Source organism: Neolamprologus multifasciatus, chromosome 7 (genome assembly GCF_963576455.1).
Source record: "Neolamprologus multifasciatus chromosome 7, fNeoMul1.2, whole genome shotgun sequence".
Lineage (NCBI taxonomy): Eukaryota > Metazoa > Chordata > Actinopteri > Cichliformes > Cichlidae > Neolamprologus > Neolamprologus multifasciatus.
In genome coordinates, this window is record NC_140445.1 from 3,719,016 (window position 1) to 3,735,713 (window position 16,698).

At 38.3% G+C, this 16,698-nt stretch overlaps 1 protein-coding gene and 2 long non-coding RNA genes across 8 annotated transcripts in view; 1 reads left to right on the forward strand and 2 right to left on the reverse strand.

The window, feature by feature from the left end:
• The window catches only part of LOC146513496 (uncharacterized), a 90,872-nt gene that overhangs the window by 36,547 nt on the left and 37,627 nt on the right, over positions 1–16,698 (reverse strand). For all 6 annotated transcript variants that reach the window (XM_085168773.1, XM_085168772.1, XM_085168771.1 and 3 more), the window contains exon 3: positions 9,510–9,560. In XM_085168773.1, coding sequence (XP_085024899.1) covers positions 9,510–9,560 — 51 coding nt within the window. The remainder of the gene's footprint in view (positions 1–9,509; positions 9,561–16,698) is intronic.
• LOC146513497 (uncharacterized) lies at positions 1,692–7,952 on the reverse strand. Its single transcript, XR_014875405.1, has 2 exons — positions 3,665–7,952; positions 1,692–3,585 (listed from the first exon to the last, which is right to left on the reverse strand). It is a non-coding gene; the product is annotated as an uncharacterized LOC146513497 (long non-coding RNA).
• On the forward strand, positions 13,615–14,773 carry LOC146513498 (uncharacterized). The gene is made up of 2 exons (XR_014875406.1): positions 13,615–13,699; positions 14,700–14,773. It is a non-coding gene; the product is annotated as an uncharacterized LOC146513498 (long non-coding RNA).

The following is a 16,698-nucleotide window of genomic DNA, read 5'->3' on the forward strand; positions in this document are numbered from 1 at the left end:
CACTAGTTAGCTATGGAACGCCAGGACTGCCATAATGAATTAATTAAATACACCATTAAATAATTAATTAAATGTGTCAATAATTAATTAAAATGTGAAATACATAAATAATTAATTAAATGTGTCAATAAATAATTAATTAAATGTGTCAATAATTAATTAAATGTGTCAATAATTAATTAAAATGTGAAATACATAAATAATTAATTAAATGTGTCAATAATTAATTAATTACATGTGTCTAAACTATTTATTTAATTAATTAATTCCAATTTTAATTAATTATTGCCACATTTAATTAATTATTTCATGGTGTATTTAATTAATTCATTATGGCAGTCCTGGCGTTCCATAGTTAGCAAGGCTTTTGTCTGTTATCCTTTTCCTCCTTTTCCCTTTAAAGTTTTTCCATTAAAAACAAGAGCTTCTTTTTTTAAATCAGTCAATCTCAGCATAGCCAGCCAGATCTAAAATCTCGATGTTATGAAAAAAATGAGAGATTGATTGAATTTAAATAAAAAAACAAGCAAAAATAAGTACAAATGAACTGAAGAAGAAACAGGCACTTACAAGACGACACTTCTATTTTCCCATTTTCCACATCACTGCCATTTTAATTGAATGTAACTTCACGAGAAAGAAAACCTTAGCGGTGAATTTAGTTCCTAAATCACAGCAAATGTGATCTCGTTTAATGAGGTTGCTTTTTTGTTTAAACTGATGCTTTTATTTTCAGTTTTCCTTCACCCAGATCTCGAAACTTTTAGTGTTCTTATTTTCCCATTTTAGAGACGATTAACCTGATTATTACAGAATAATAAAATACTAGCATCTCACTCAACAACACTGTAGTGCAGTAGAACACTTCATATTAAACAAGTACTATAATATTAATATGTATTCATATACTTAAATTTCAGTATGATTTATGTCTTTAATATTTTGTGTGTGTATGTAGAGAGATGAAGACATCTGGGTATATCATTGTCCTTCCCAGAGGCTCACGATGTTAAAGCTTATCCTCATCACTGGTAATTATGAGGATTTTCAAGTATAGAAAAAAGTGGGCAGAAACAGTAAAAACAGTTTTTGTTTCTGTGCAAACTACAAGAGCAACAGCCTCTCCGTGTTTGTGTGACTAAAGACAGCTGATGATGTTATTAGACAGTGTGTAACTCACAGTCTATTTTATCATTTGTAAGATAATTTTAATAAGAGTGCTTAAGATACCGAATTCAGTTACCACTGGGTGAACCTTAGTACCAAGCAACTCTAGCGGCCTTTGCAGCCACACCTACTTTAATTCATCTATCATTGGGGATTGGGGGTGGAGCCTATGCCAGCCTATCCTACAGGGCTCCAGACTGAAATCCCTAAAGTTGAACTGAGTAAAACTTTTACTGTTAGATGTCAGGAGATTGCAGTCAACTGAGCTCTGTTTTAATAACCTGCCCAGATAAAGTGCATAATCCTACTTACAGTGGTTTATCTCAGCGTCAGTATGCAGAGGGAGAAGCATCCACATCTATTTACTCTGGAAGAGGCTGTAAAACTTTGTCTGATATGGGTCAGTGATTCAGAGTAGCACACTTCTGACCTATGACGGTCAGAAGTGTGACCGTCATATCCTCAACAAGGTGAGTTGTTGAGGATATGCTGAACTTTTCTGTCATTAAGACCATTTTTGTTTGTTTGTTTTTTGCCAGTGTTAGCTGCTGTTAGCGAAACTGTCTTTGAAGTGGATGTAACCTTTATTAACTCTGACATTTAGTTAATGAATTCTCATATGATGTGAGAATACAAGCAACACTGTTTATCAGAGAAAAAGTGACATTTTTAGCACACACAAGGCTAACATTAGCTGGCATAATGTTTGTCTATAACCAGCTGTTGTTGCTGTCTCTAAGTAACAATATCAGAAATAAATGACACAAACAAAAAGAAGCATGTTTGTGCTTCATTTTGTGTGTTAGAGCCCTGACTTCAGTTCTGAGGTTGTTGTCTGAGGCAAAGAGGAAAAAGATAATATTTTATTAATGTAGCCGGATGGACTACTGGCCTTTCTATACCGCCCTCACTCTCTCCTGCGCTCGCTCTTGGCTACGCAACTAGGTTAATTGTGAATCCACCTGCATATTGATTGCAGGGCAGCGTCGGTCTGTATAAAAGGAAGCCAGTTTTCTCTTGGTTCATTCCTCCCGTGTTTTGGGTGAAAAGCAGTAGTAAATGCTGGTACACTGCTACGCATCGATTAGCACGTGAGCAGATTGCATGACAGCTACAGGTAGGCTCTCGCTTAACCTCCAATTCCCTCCGAGTATTTTCCCGCCTCTGGTCCTGGGGTAACCTGCTCAAACTACATTTTTTAACATTCACAATTACAGGAGGCTAAGGTTACATTTATCCTTTGTTTAAGGGTTTGATTGCTGCCTTTACCTCTCCGTGGCAAACCGCCCGACCTTAATTGGAAGAGTGAAACGCCTTCCCAGCCGCTGTTGTGAGGGCTCCTCCTCGGTGGAGCTGCTGTCTTGTCTGGTGTCGTCTTTTATTTTCGTGGAACTGTTTTTATTAACCCTTTAAGACCTACCATAGAACCAAGTCCGCCAGAGCTTATATTATATTTTTACATGCTGTGGAGCCATTTTTGGGAGCATTTCAAGTTGCTATACATCAATACAACCATTACAGCCCAAATTTTAATAATATGTCTGCATTAAGTGCATAGTAATTACATAAATTGCAAAAAGGTGCAATAAACTACAAAAAAATTGAAAATTGTTTTTGTTTTTTTAACATATATTTCTAGTTAGAGAAATTTAAGAGGCTTATCCCTCAAAACTGTAAATACAAAAAAGTTGCACAGAATAGTTTCCCACCACAGGAAATTTATTTTGAGTGTCTTCATAGTTTTATTTTTGAGATACACCAATTTTTATATACTGCAGGAAAAACGAAAATAAATATTATAATGCAAAATTGCAAAAAAGCAGCATGTGCATCAAAATAAACTATTTCCAGCAGTGCAATATGAGTCCTAAGCATCCCAGAAACCACACAGAAAGTCATAAAGTCAAAGATAACTTTTAAAAACACCAGTATAGGCTCATGAGGCCCTGATGGTAAAAACCTATATTTCCGCGAAAATGACGTCACTTCCGGTTTCGGGCAGGTCATGGCGGACATGTGAAAGTTCGCGCTGATGGATGTAGGAAGTGTTACGAACAGCTGATCGGATCGGCAAAGCGTGTTTCTGGAATATTATGTTTTTGTTGCTGCAAGTGCTTTTTATGCAGTTTTTGCAAAGCTATATGTGGAAGGAAACTGTGACCGAGGACAAGCTGATGGCATAAGATGTAAGTACAACTCCTCCGGTTTCATATGCAAAAAAAATTATTGCGCTAGCTTACGTGGTTGCAGAGCTACCGGGATTTAAAAGTAGTTACGCAAAACAGGTTTTAAAGGGTTAAGTGGCTTACCTTTTTTTGGTTCGCCTGGTTTTATTCGATTTCATTCTGGCCTGCTGCTTGCTCCCACGCCTCTGTGATCGGGCTAGAGCGATCCTCTGCCCGAGTGTCGTGCTGAGAACTTTAAACCGCCTCAGTTGCCAGGTTCCAGTCTGTGGGGAGCCAGACCGGCCTGTGATCGAGGCTTGGGCAATTACAACCAGCACAAGCTGACTCGTGGGGTGTAAGCCTACCAGTTGGCGTGTGTGTGCGCACGCATTTTTATTAGAGCTATTAAAGATTGAAGTTGGTTTTAGTTTTTATGATATGTAGTGAGCTTAACGCTCAGTGTCCTTTTATTCTTTTAACTCGCTTTTCTGTGTTTTTTATTCCAGTCAACAGAGGACGTGCCAGTGGCCCTGGGACCTTAGGTGGTGGCTCGTTTTCACACTTTCCTTTGTACAGCACTGGGTGCCGGCTGCCGTGATTTTCTTTTCGTGTGGTTTTCTTTTGGGTCCACGGCTGCTGGTAAGTCCCGGTTCCATGGTTGTTTTATTGTACGTTTAGGACACTGTCAACTACGACGCTACATTCAGCATTTTCTTAATGTTTCATTTTATTTTTGTCAGCATAAATAAAACTGTATTAATATTGGAGCCAACCTGCCTCGGTTGTGCATCTCTTTCGTTTTTATCTATTTTTCTTAAATATATATTTCCTGGGGGTGAAATTCCTCTAGGCGGCGTTGTTGTTTTTATTAGTTTTTATATAACCCTGCCGACCACTTGGTCACATTAAGATACCTTTGGTGCTGTCTCTTTCCTTCGCATTCTTGTTTCTTTGGTTAAGATACCCTCAGACGATAAAACAAAGCTTTGATCCTTCATATCTGGAGAATGAAAGTGCACACAATGCCTTTTGATTCAAATTGAAATGGCACGCGAACGCCTACAACTCCTCTTATCCTCCTTTGACCTACTGCATACGTAGCTTGTTTCTAGCTACCGTATTTTCGCAACTATAAGGCGCACATAAAAGCCTTAGATTTTCTTTAAAAAAGTGCAGTGCGCCCTTTGTGTGTTGTAAGGAGGACGTAGTAGAGAACACCATGAGAACGCTAAAGGGTGAAGTGTGGGCGTTGATTGTATATACCGGGACAATCGCTCATACCTGTATAAAAGGACAGGTATGTGCGTTATGCGGAACATCGTTGTTTTAACAACCCTGAAAATGGCAAAGAGACACGCTTATGAAGCACAGTTTAAACTGAAGGCCATCAGCTACGCGCAGGAACATGGAAATCGAGCAGCCGCGAGAGAATTTAAGATTAATGAATTGATGGTTCGCAAGTGAAGGAAGCTGGAAAACGAGCTCCGACAGGTCAAGAAGACGCAGCTGAGTTTCCACGGACATAAGGCGAGATGGCCCGAGTTGGAGGAAAAACTCAAGCAGTGGATCATCGAGCAAAGAACGAGTGGGAGAAGCGTTTCGACTTCACCATTCGACTAAAAGCAGTTTCGCTAGCAGAAGAAATGAAAATTGAACATTTCCAAGGAGGTCCGTCTTGGTGCTTTCGTTTCATGAAACGGTGCCATTTTTCCATCCGGACCAGGACTACGGTAGCGCAGCAACTTCCAGTGGATTATAATGAAAAGCTGGCCATCTTCCGCTCCTACTGCAGCAAACACATCGCCGACAAACACATCCAGCCCAGCCACATCACTAACATGGACGAGGTGCCGCTCACTTTCGACATCCCGGTGAGTCACACTGTGGAGAAGAAGGGGACCAGCACGGTAGCGATACGCACAACGGGGCACGAAAAGTCTTCTTTTACTGTTGTGCTTGGCTGCCATGCTAATGGACAGAAACTGCCGCCTATGGTGATTTTTAAGAGAAAGACTTTGCCTAAAGAGAAGTTTCCAGCAGGAATCATTATTAAGGCAAATGAAAAGGGCTGGATGGATGAGGAAATGATGAAAGAGTGACTGAGGGAGGTGTATGTAAGGAAACCAGGTGTTTTTTTCCACGCATCACCATCGCTGTTGATCTGTGACTCTATGTGTGCCCATCTCACAGCCGATGTGAAAAAACAAGTGAAACAAATGAACTGTGAGCTTGCTGTCATTCCGGGAAGCCTGACAAAGGAACTCCAACCGCTGGACATCGGTGTGAACCGGCCGTTCAAAGTAAGGCTGCGAGCAGCGTGGGAGCGATGGATGACCAATGGAGACCACAGTTTCACTAAGAGTGGAAGGCAGCGCCGGGCGAGTTACGCCACAATTTGCAAATGGATTGTAGATGCTTGGGCTAACATGTCTGCTGGCACTGTTGTTCGAGCTTTTGCAAAAGCCGGCATCATTTCCGAGGAGCCGCACGGCACGGAAAGTGACTCTGACGGTGAAGAAAGTGAACCTGGAATGTTTGGTGGAGATTTAGCGCAGCTGTTCAATTCAGACACAGAGGATGAGGACTTCGATGGGTTTGATTGATGACACTTACCGGTAATAAAAATGTGAGTACCAAACTCAGTTTTGCTCCCGCTTCATTTTTAAATACGCATACTTGTATGCGCCCTATAATCAGGTGCACCTTATGTGTGTGTTAAATACAGTAATGGCACACATAACTGAGACTGCGCCTTTTAGTACGGTGCGTCTTATGGTCGTGAAAATACGGTACATATGTAAAACACGATTACTTCAGAATACAGATGGCTTCCACAAACCCGCTCCTATGTATCTTTTAATACATTAATTATAAGTGAGTGCATCAATCTGTTAGATGGCATTATTACACAGTATCTATGTATATTTATGATTATAGTATCCTGTTTTTAAGTGCTAACATCTGTGAACTGCAGATGTTAGCACTTAGTACTATAACAATTTCCTGATGAGCAGTTTTCCTGACATTATCTATAATTTGCATGTCAGATCATAACATAATTTTCACTTAAATTTGAGACAAGTGAACAAAAACACATTTCTTTTTGAAGTTTTCAGACAGTTAAGTTTTTAACTGTGGTCCATTTTTCAGCTCGATAGTGTAATCTGTCATGTTGTAGAGAGAGGCAGCCATTTATCTTGTTTTTGATTGTCTCTTTTTATGAGTCATTTAATCATATTTCTGTTTTTTATATTTCTTTTCATTCTCTTCATTTTCTTGACATGCATCTGTCTGAGCTTTCTGTCTCTTTTCCATCTCTCTCATTCTTGCTTTTCTCTCTTTCAATAATCCTGCTTGATTTTAATCTTCCCAGCTTAGCTCTGTCATTTCCTCCTCTCTGTCTGTTTGGTGCCTGATATTTGGTTCTTTATGACTGTATTGTGTTGCTGAATGTGTGCCCCTTTCTGTTTTTATCATAGAGCAAAATATTCTGAGCTGGTTTGGTGGTTTGGTGGATGGGAGGCCAACAGCTGCACTCCTCTTCACAAAATGCCTCTTCAAACTGGCTGAAGTCTGAGCACAACAAGGTCAAACGGAGATTTTTATCTTTTCCCAGAGCCACGAAACAGCTTTCTGAGACAAGCAAATCCTCTCCTAACCTCACAGTCTTGTGTTGGCTACCAACCAACAGGAAATCACTTTGCCACTTTGCAAGAGTCGAGACAATTCATGTTCTCAGAGGGTGACCAATTTTCACCTCTCAGCTGTAAATGTGCAGTCTGAGTCACTCTGAAAATAACTTTTAGAAGATGCTGAAAAGCTGCAAACCTGAGATTGGAGGTGGTTCAGTCCTGATGAGCAAATTGTTTGGGGGACATCAAAACAAAAATATCAGCTCAATTGTTGTGTGGAGCGTCATTTTCATTCTCAGGGTGTCAAATGCTGCCATTAGGTCAGAATCTGCCGGGCTGTCAGAGAAAACCTGTTACACCACATCAGCATTGGTGCAGTGGTGGTAGTTACACTCGCAGCAGCACAGAAACAGAGCAGGGGGAAAAGAGAGAGAAAGAGAGCCAGGGACAACAACAAGAGACAACATCGTCACATTAGAAAGGTATAGCAATCATCCACAATTATTTTCAGTTGCGGGTGATAAAGGATTCAGAAAGTTTATTCATGCAGTGAATCCTATGTATGCAATTCCAAACACAAAAACACTCTCCCAAAAAATCTTCCCAGGCCCATATGACAGAATGTGCATCCTCTTTTTGTTTTCATATTTTCATTTATATTTAATTGTGTTGTGGTTTGCAGTGTTTTGTGTTGTTTCACTTTACATTTGTTTAAAAGGAGAAAGCTGAAAATTTAAATAGTTAGAAGTTGAAATGTAAATAGTTGGTTTTTGTATTTTATAGTTTATTTATTACATTTAATGTGGAGTGCATAAATAAAAGTATATTTACGGTGGCCCCTACAGACGAAGTGCGTACAAACTCCGAAGCGCAACAGAAGTGCTCCAGGATGCTAGGGGGCAGTGTTGAGCTTTTCTCACCTAGTAGTTACACGAGCCAGGAAGTACCAACGACCGGATTTGATGTGTGGTAGTAACAGGTAAATGAACATGATATATATATATATATATATATATATATATATCATCAGGCACAACAGAAACTGCAAACTCTTCAGGTTCACCAACAGCATCTCCACCAGAGAAAAAGTCGGCCATGAAGGAGTTGTTTGGAGAACTGTTCATGGCACAGGAGCCAAGGACCAGGTCTGCAGCCGAAGTGGCAGAGGAGGAAATTAACTTGTACAGGTTAGCAGATGATAACCCACTGAGATGGTGGAAGGAACATCACAGCTTCTACCCTCATCTTTCCAAGTTGGCACAGTGTTACTTGGTTGCACCTGGAACCTCTGTCCCAAATGAGAGGGTGTTTTCCACAGCAGGTGACATTGTCACAGCAAGCAGATCTGTACTGTCAGCAGAACACGTGGACATCCTAATTTTTCTGAAGAAGAACATGGACATTTTGTAAACTATGTTTTGGTTTGTATTTAAGTGGATCTTTTATTTAAGTTGTTTATGTTGTATATGCAGCTAAGTGCTAGCACTCCAAAAGATGAGTGTAAGGGGAGGTGGTTCATTTTATGGGGACCTGATTTGTTTAAAATGCTGCTAAGAATATACCCCAGAAGAAGGGTATAGCATAGCTTTTATTTTGAAAGGACATTTCTCTGTAATAAACTCATTTCCAAACTCTTTTATTTTTTCTCTTTTATTTATTTTTTATTATTTTGTTGTTTCAGCAACATTTAATTTAAAAACTGTATTTTTGAGTTAAAAGAAATATTTATGATCTTAATAAATTACAAATTAAAAAAGGCATGAACACTTTTTTGTATCGAAAAAATATCGAACCGTGACACCAAAGTATCGAACCGAACCGTGAATTTTGTGTATCGTTGCACCCCTAATATATATCTATAGATACACACACACACACACACACACGTTGTGTTTTGGAGTTTGTACATGCTTTGTCTCTAAGGGCCCCCGTATATATTTATATATAAACGAAAGAGCCGTCTCTTTTTAGTGAGCCGAGCCCAAAGAGCCGATTCTGGTCATCCAGAAGTTGGACATGCAACAACCTTCACCTCTGAAGGGCAATCAGTGTCAACCACCATGTGACTGCACGGATTACCTGCTAAGAAGCAACCTGTCTCCAAACAGTTGCAGTCCCTCCCAGTCTGACTGCACACACAGAAAGATTGGCGAGTGTCTGCAGATAACTGCCGTATTTATAAATGCAGACAAATTGTTTCTTTAAAGCAAACATTTCGAAAGCAACAAGGTCACAAGTTCATTCCATATGGTAATCATTTTTGGTCATGTCACAAGCTCCAGCCGCTGTTTTCCATAGTTGATTGCGATTGTTTGGGCTGAGTTTGGGGCACCAAAACTACTTGGACAGGTTTAGAAAAAGACTCAGTTTTGAGTTAAAATTTGAAAATGCAGAGTTTTTTGTTTGAGTGGCAACAAACCAAACTGAACTTTACCAAAGTGCCAGAGCAACTGAACAACGCACATTTAACTTTATATAGATCATTGATCCTTCTTGGGCTCTCCCCCATTTAAAAAACAGTTCTGTGAACCATTCATGGACTTACCGGTTATAGCAGTCATCCGGGTACTTGTCATACTCCATGTCATAATCAGATCTGAGGAGAGAGCAAGAATATAGAGCTTAGAAATGATTGGAGGAGGATATTCGTCCAACCTGATGTTGGAAAACTATTTGTATTCATTACATGAAATGTGAAAGATTGGACACGTGCTGTCTTTTTGGGACAAACTGGGTCATTTGTTCATGTTTTAATTATTCTGAATCAAATAAAAGAGAATGTCAGGTTAATGTTGGAAGGTGGATGGATGGCTCAGCAGACTTTGAAACAGAAGAGCGTTTGTTTCCTGTTTCCAGTCACTAAAGGTTTTCCTTTAACCATAACCAACAAAATGATACAGTTGCACTAAACATGTGATTTTGTGCCAGGCTTTGTCAGCATTGTCACCAAATAGGTGTATTTTTGAATTGTGAGAGACAAATGAATCAGTCCTGCTCATTGGGATGTCCTAGATGTAGTGGGAAACAACTACACTACTTTTGAGATGCACACACTAGTTCGAGGTAACTGCTGATTCTGTTCAAATGTACACACGGTTTAAGGTAGTTTTATGTTCAGATCTGACACACAGTCCTCCTTCAGTCCGAGCTTCATGAAGCTGCTCAACAGGCTGAGCAGACCAGATGGCATCCAGACCTACTTATCCCAAAGAGCCTCTGGGCAGGGCTGCACTAGCTTCATTACATCAACAAAGCCACAGGCTGCTTGTACATGTTCTCATTTTCATACTTCTAGGCTGTGCTGGCCCAAATCCCCTAAAATAGTCCAAATGAAGCCGTGGCATGTGACACGAAGCAGCTCAGATTTGGGCAGAACGTTTTTGCAAACAAAGGGCAAATGTTCGGTCACCCCTGCCTCATCCTGACCACATCAGAGTTACATTAACTGACTATGATCCAGCACTGATGGAGTCTTTTCAACAGAGAAACCTCAACGCTGAACTGATTGTGGCTCTTAAATGCAGCACTATGAAGAACAGTGTCAGTGTTGATGGTTTGCAGGGTTAATTTCGAGAGCAAATTTTGATTTAGCTTCAGTTAGAATGTGGGTATTATTTTAGTTGACTGAATATCACAAGATTATAGTAGATCAATGATACAGTTGACCAAAAAGTGTAAAGAATTTAGTGTGTTCCCTGGAGGGGCTCAGAGAGTTTAAACAGCATCTGTATATGTATCCATGTGTCTACTGTTCTCTTCCTCCCAAGGATTGAAAAAGAAAACTGAAGGGCGAGAGACTGGCGAGCATGTACCCTGCCTCTCATCCTACAGCTGGGATAGTGGAAGAGAATGGATGGATGTTTCAAATGTGATCAGCTGTACGAATTTAACCTCTATTGTTCCCTGATTGCACCGTATTTGAATTACTGTGCAGAGGTGTGGGGCAATACTTACAAATGTTCGCTATCATCAATCTTTATATTACAAAAAAGGGCCATAAGGATAATCCATAAAACTGGTTACAGAGATCATACAAATCCACTATTCTTAAAATCAAAAATTCTAAAATTCACAGATCTGGTTCATTTTCTCACTGCACAAATTATATATAAAGCAATAAATAACCTGCTTCCTGACAATATTCTAAAAATGTTTTCTAAAAGGGAACGGGGATACAATTTGAGGGGGGAATTAAATTTAAAACATCCTCGTATCCGTACAACATTAAAAAGTTTTTGCATCTCTGTGTGTGGAGTGAAACTGTGGAACAGACTAAGTAAAGATATAAAGCCGAGCATGGCGCAGTTTAAAAAGCGGTTTAAGGAGATGGTTTTTACAGGGTACAGGGAAGAGGTAGAGATTTGATAGGGTGTTCTTGTCCAATATTTTCATGTGTGTGCGGGTGCACGGGTATGTTGGTATGGGTATATATATATCTGTAGGTTGTGTATCCTTTGAGGTGTTAATGGGGTTATTGAAAATGTGTATATGTGCGTATGTGTATATACGTATCTATGGATAGATAGAAACATATATGTATATATATAAAAAAATAAATAAAAAAAATACACATGACATATAATGTAAATGCAAGGAGGTATTTCTGTAGTCTATAGATTACTAGATAGTGGAAAAGGGGTGGGATTAAATAAGCTTATGCTTCTTCCTGCTCCTTTTTGAACATGAAAGTTATTTGTAGTTGTGGTTGCTCGTTTTCTTTTTGTTTTGCTTTGTTTATTTGTCTCCTTTAATTCTATGTTGTTGTACTTTTTTAACATGTTCAAAATAAAGATTCAATCGATCAATCAAACCTTACTGTACAAGGAAATCACTTCTGATTGGATCACTTCTAAAGTTGGATCTGAATATTTTATAGTTTTTATTCGTTGATGAAAGTAGCGATTTTATCATAATTTTGCCTTTGTGCATTTGTTTTTATTTAATCACTTTAAAAAGGTTATTAATGAAAACTAGTTAACCATGTCACAGAGTGCTTGAGCCTTTGGATTCAGCTGCAACATTCAGCAGTAATATTTATCAGTAAAACCCTGATTGGCAACAAATTGCTGCACAAAGATTATTTTTAGTTTTGATACTTTACCTACAGTTTGTGAATAATACAGTTTTATGTATAGTGAGGTGTTTTAATAGTGTTTCATTGCTTCCTTCGCTAAAGGAATTTTTTTTTTAAACAGCATTTTTTTGGTAACATAGTAGCTATTTATTTAGTTATACAGTTAATAATATTTGTGCAGAAAGATGAAGAAATCCACACAGAGTGAAGCCAACTGCAGGAGGCTGTCAGCATATTTAAAAGAATAAAAGACAGGCGGCACAAAATGGCACGTTAGCTTTCTGTAAAAGTCACTGCACGCCACTGCTTTCATAACATTAACCCTACGCCGCTGAATCCTCCATCACAATCTTGGATCTTCTGCGATCACTACAGGGACAGAGGCGTAGGTGCTCCTGGGTGCAGAAGCAGCGCACACGACCGGATTATCTGTCAGTGAAGTGAGATGCTTCCTGGTTTAGCAAGCTCCTTATTGGGAGACTTTTGATCGCAGTCTGAAATGACACCGGTAACTTCAGCACCCACTGCGGCAAAGAGGGGCGAGCCATCAGAATAAAATAAACAGGAAAAGTTATCTACACGCAGAAATGCATAAAACAGAAAAATATATCACCTCTGCATCAACCTGCCTTGATGCATCTGATTGTGCTCAAACAGCGATTTAAGTCCATTTAGCTTTTATTTCACCTCTTTAAATGCACCGACTGCAATGTTTTAGAGCAGGGGTGTCAAACTCAAATACACAGTGGGCCAAAATTCAAAACTGGAACAAAGTCGCGGGCTAACGTTAATATTTATTGAAATATATTTATTCCTCCAGATATAAGAATGAATCTTTAATTTTTTTTAATTGACATTTTAGAATCACTATACAATACCATCAACTTCAGCTATCTGTCAGTACATATATTTTTTTCTTTTTTTTTCTATATTTAAACAACTAAAATATCCATACAATAAGAATGAAAGAAAAAGAAGAAAAGAAAAAGAAGCAAAACAGGAAACAACAAACAAAATAAATAAAAAATACATAAGGAAAAAGAAAAAGGAAAGAAAAATAAATAAATAAATGTAGGGAGTGTGTTTTTGTTTCCATTAATGTAACTAATATTTCCTCTAGTCTTCTAGTAGTTAACAAAGTCAAAATCTAAAGCAAAAGCAAAAACTGGCCTGCGTTTTTTAATGTAGTCCATCCATTTCTTCCATCGTGATACAAACAGGTCCCTCTTGTATGAATCTTTTTTATGGACTCAAACACGTTTTGCTGAAAAACTGAATATGGAACAAGCAAAGCTTAATACTAAACAATATATATATTAGCTGTATAATACCAGTAGGCCAGCTCTAATAGTAATTTGGTATGGCTTTGCGGGCCAAATGTAATTAGGCTGCGGGTCAAATTTGGCCCGCGGGCCAGAGTTTGACACCTATGTTTTAGAGGCTGTTTTAAATGCAGAAAAGCAAAAACTGGTGGTTTTGAGTTTCTTTACTTTTCATCATAAATGTCTCACTGTCATAAAAATAGTAAAATTTAAATAATTGTTAAAATGTCGTTATGAATTATTTGTGGGACACTGAGTCCAGTCATGCAAAAATCCCAAAAGGTAACAGACATGGAAACTCTGAAGTGATAACAGTCAGAGAGAATCATCGAGACCAGTGTTGGTCAAGTTACTTGAAAAAAGTAATCAGTAACTAATTACCGATTACTTCCCCAAAAAAGTAATCCCGTTACTTTACTGATTACTTATTTTCAAAAGTAATTAATTACTTAGTTACTTTTTAAAAACACGATTTACAACCTGAATAGGTGATAAAGTGATAGATCTTTCAGCCCAATTCTACTTTTTCTGCATAATCATCATACAAAATGTAATCAAATGGAAAAGTCTCTTTTTAAAACTTGTTTTATTAGTTTTAATCTTTTAACTTTATGCATCAAGCAAAAATTTAATTATATGCACCATTCACTGACTGGAAGAAATTTGTTTAACATTTAAACCTATTTTCTGCACATTCCAGCACATAAAATATATTTTTTTGTGTGTGTTTACACTCAGTCTTTCAAATAGATGCAAGTAAAACACAGCAGAAAATAAATAAAGTCAAAGACTAGCAGTCCTGTTGCTCTATTTTCACCTGTAAAGCAGGAGTTGGGTAGGCGGAGGTTTACCCTGGTGCAGGTGTGCCGCGGTCAGTGGAAGAATCCGCGAGTTTCTCTGTGAGTTTCCCATTACGTCGTAGCTACTCAGTGCTTGCTTGGAGGTTTAGGGGTTTTTTCGCTGTAAAAAGAAGTTTTCTTCCCACGCACAACGGACACTAATGTTTTTGTCACTTTTTAAGGAATCAAACTCAAAGTAAGGTCAGTACTTCCACGCTTTAAACGCTGCACGCTCATACTCTCTCTGCACTCGATATATGATCCATTGTTGATCTGCACACAGCTGTTGTCACAAACGTCGCACTCGCTTACGTCACTGTCATGAGACACTCTCGCAAAAAATCACGGTTTTAGTAACGCAGTAACGCAGCGTTCCTACGGGAAAGTAACGGTAATCTAATTACAGTTTTTGCAATAGTAATCCCTTACTTTACTCGTTACTTGAAAAAAGTAATCGGATTACAGTAACGCGTTACTGCCCATCTCTGATCGTGACAAAGGAGAGAAGAAACCTGTGTAATGTGTAAACTACTCTGAAAACAGGTGGCACAACTGGACCTGATAACAACACAGAGAAGAAAAGTGCAGCCCGGACTTGTGGCACTATTCATCCATCCAGCTGTAAAATCAATAACCGTCTCACACAAACACAGCAGAGATGAACCTCTGTAACCGAGGACCGAGCTTAATAAAGATAGGACAGGAGGAGACGCAGCGAGGCGTCCAGAGAGCCGCACAGGGATGAACAGACAGAAAGGGGAAGGCTAATAGGAAAACAGGAGATTTGGAGCAAAATCCATGTCCTTCCACCATCACTCTGGCTGCTGCCATCATTCATCTTCATCAGCAGCTATGGGTATTAATCAGCATTTAACAGCGGTATCGATCAGGCGCCACCTTAGAGCTGCGGCTCAGTCGTGCATCTCCTATCGAGCTTTGTAAGAGCAAAGCTCTAAACGTGACTATTGATCTGTGGGGCAGCTCTGCTCCTCTGCGCCGGGATCACACTAAACAACTCTGTTACGGAGCACACTGCTGGTTTATCTGTGCAATTAGTTTTGATGTTACAGCCCACCGCAGAGGATGTGCGCCGCTTTGATCAGCACATAACAGGCCATATAACTAGCTACAAACTCCTCTTAATCCCTGTAAAAAGTATCCTTCATGCTGTTCTGCATTTTATATGTGCGCTCAGGCCGACTGTGGCATGTTTAGAAAAATGATTTTTTCTTCCTCGTGACTCCTGGAGGTGTCAGAGCACTTTTCACCTGACTGATTTCACAGCAGCTTCACGAGCATTTAAACGACTCCAGTAAAAGGAATGAAGTGAAGATGTTGTTTAACTCTGATCTAGTTTGAGTGGGCACATTTAAAGTTAATGTATTTCCAAAACCCAATTCTACAGGCACTTTAAGAAAAAATTATTATCATGGGGTTCACATGCTTTATGATTATCTGGTATATATTTATCATGTTCACCATCTATTCCCAACTGAGGTCATTCAAATTTTACCTTCATACTCTGAATATTTTTATAGGAGGTTGTAACTTGGAGCTTTTTTATTTACCTCATTTTTTTTATAGAATATTGACCCGTTATAAAAATTCAGAAGTACAAAACACGCACGGAAAATTTCCAGAATGAAAAACACATTTGTGTAACAGTGTTGCAGCTGTTAAAGAGAACCTGGGGGGCCTGTGAGTGCTGGACTGCTCAATAGGACAGGAGAAGAGATGTGAAATGAAATGGACTGGAACTGAAGAGGACACAGTTTATCACTGCAACCGTTAGTTCAGATGCCTCTCTAACTAACTTGACACCCTTGGACTAAACTTCACCCCGAAGCCCTGGAATAATGCACTTAAACCTAATGTCTCACTATGTTATACTTGTTTTTTTTTCTGGAGCACTATCTGTTAACCCTTGTTTTTTTTGGTTGTTTTTTTGCTTGTGTTTTTTTTATTTATTTTTTTTACTTTTTTTGGGGGGAGGGGGGGTTATTTTGTTTTGTTTTGTTTTATTTATCTATAATTAATTAATATTAATTAATATTAATATAAATAATATAATTTATTTATCTATCTTTTTTTTGCTTGTTTTTTTTTATTTTATTATTTTTTTTTATTTTACTTTTTTTGGGGGGGGTTATTTTGTTTAATTTATCTATAATTAATTAATATTAATTAATATTAATATAAATAATATAATTTATTTATCTTTTTTTGCTTGTTTTTTTGCTTGTGGTTTTTTTATTTTATTTTATTATTTTTATTTTTTTACTTTTTTTGGGGGGGGGGGTTATTTTGTTTTGTTTTGTTTTATTTATCTATATACATATATGTATATTTTTTTCCTGTAATAATATCTGAATGATCTACATGGGAGAGTATGTATAACTATATCTATGTGTTCCCCTAACACTATTCATATATGATGTACATACATTACAATTATACACTCAAATTTTTTTTTTATTAATTTTCTCCTTTATTTTATTT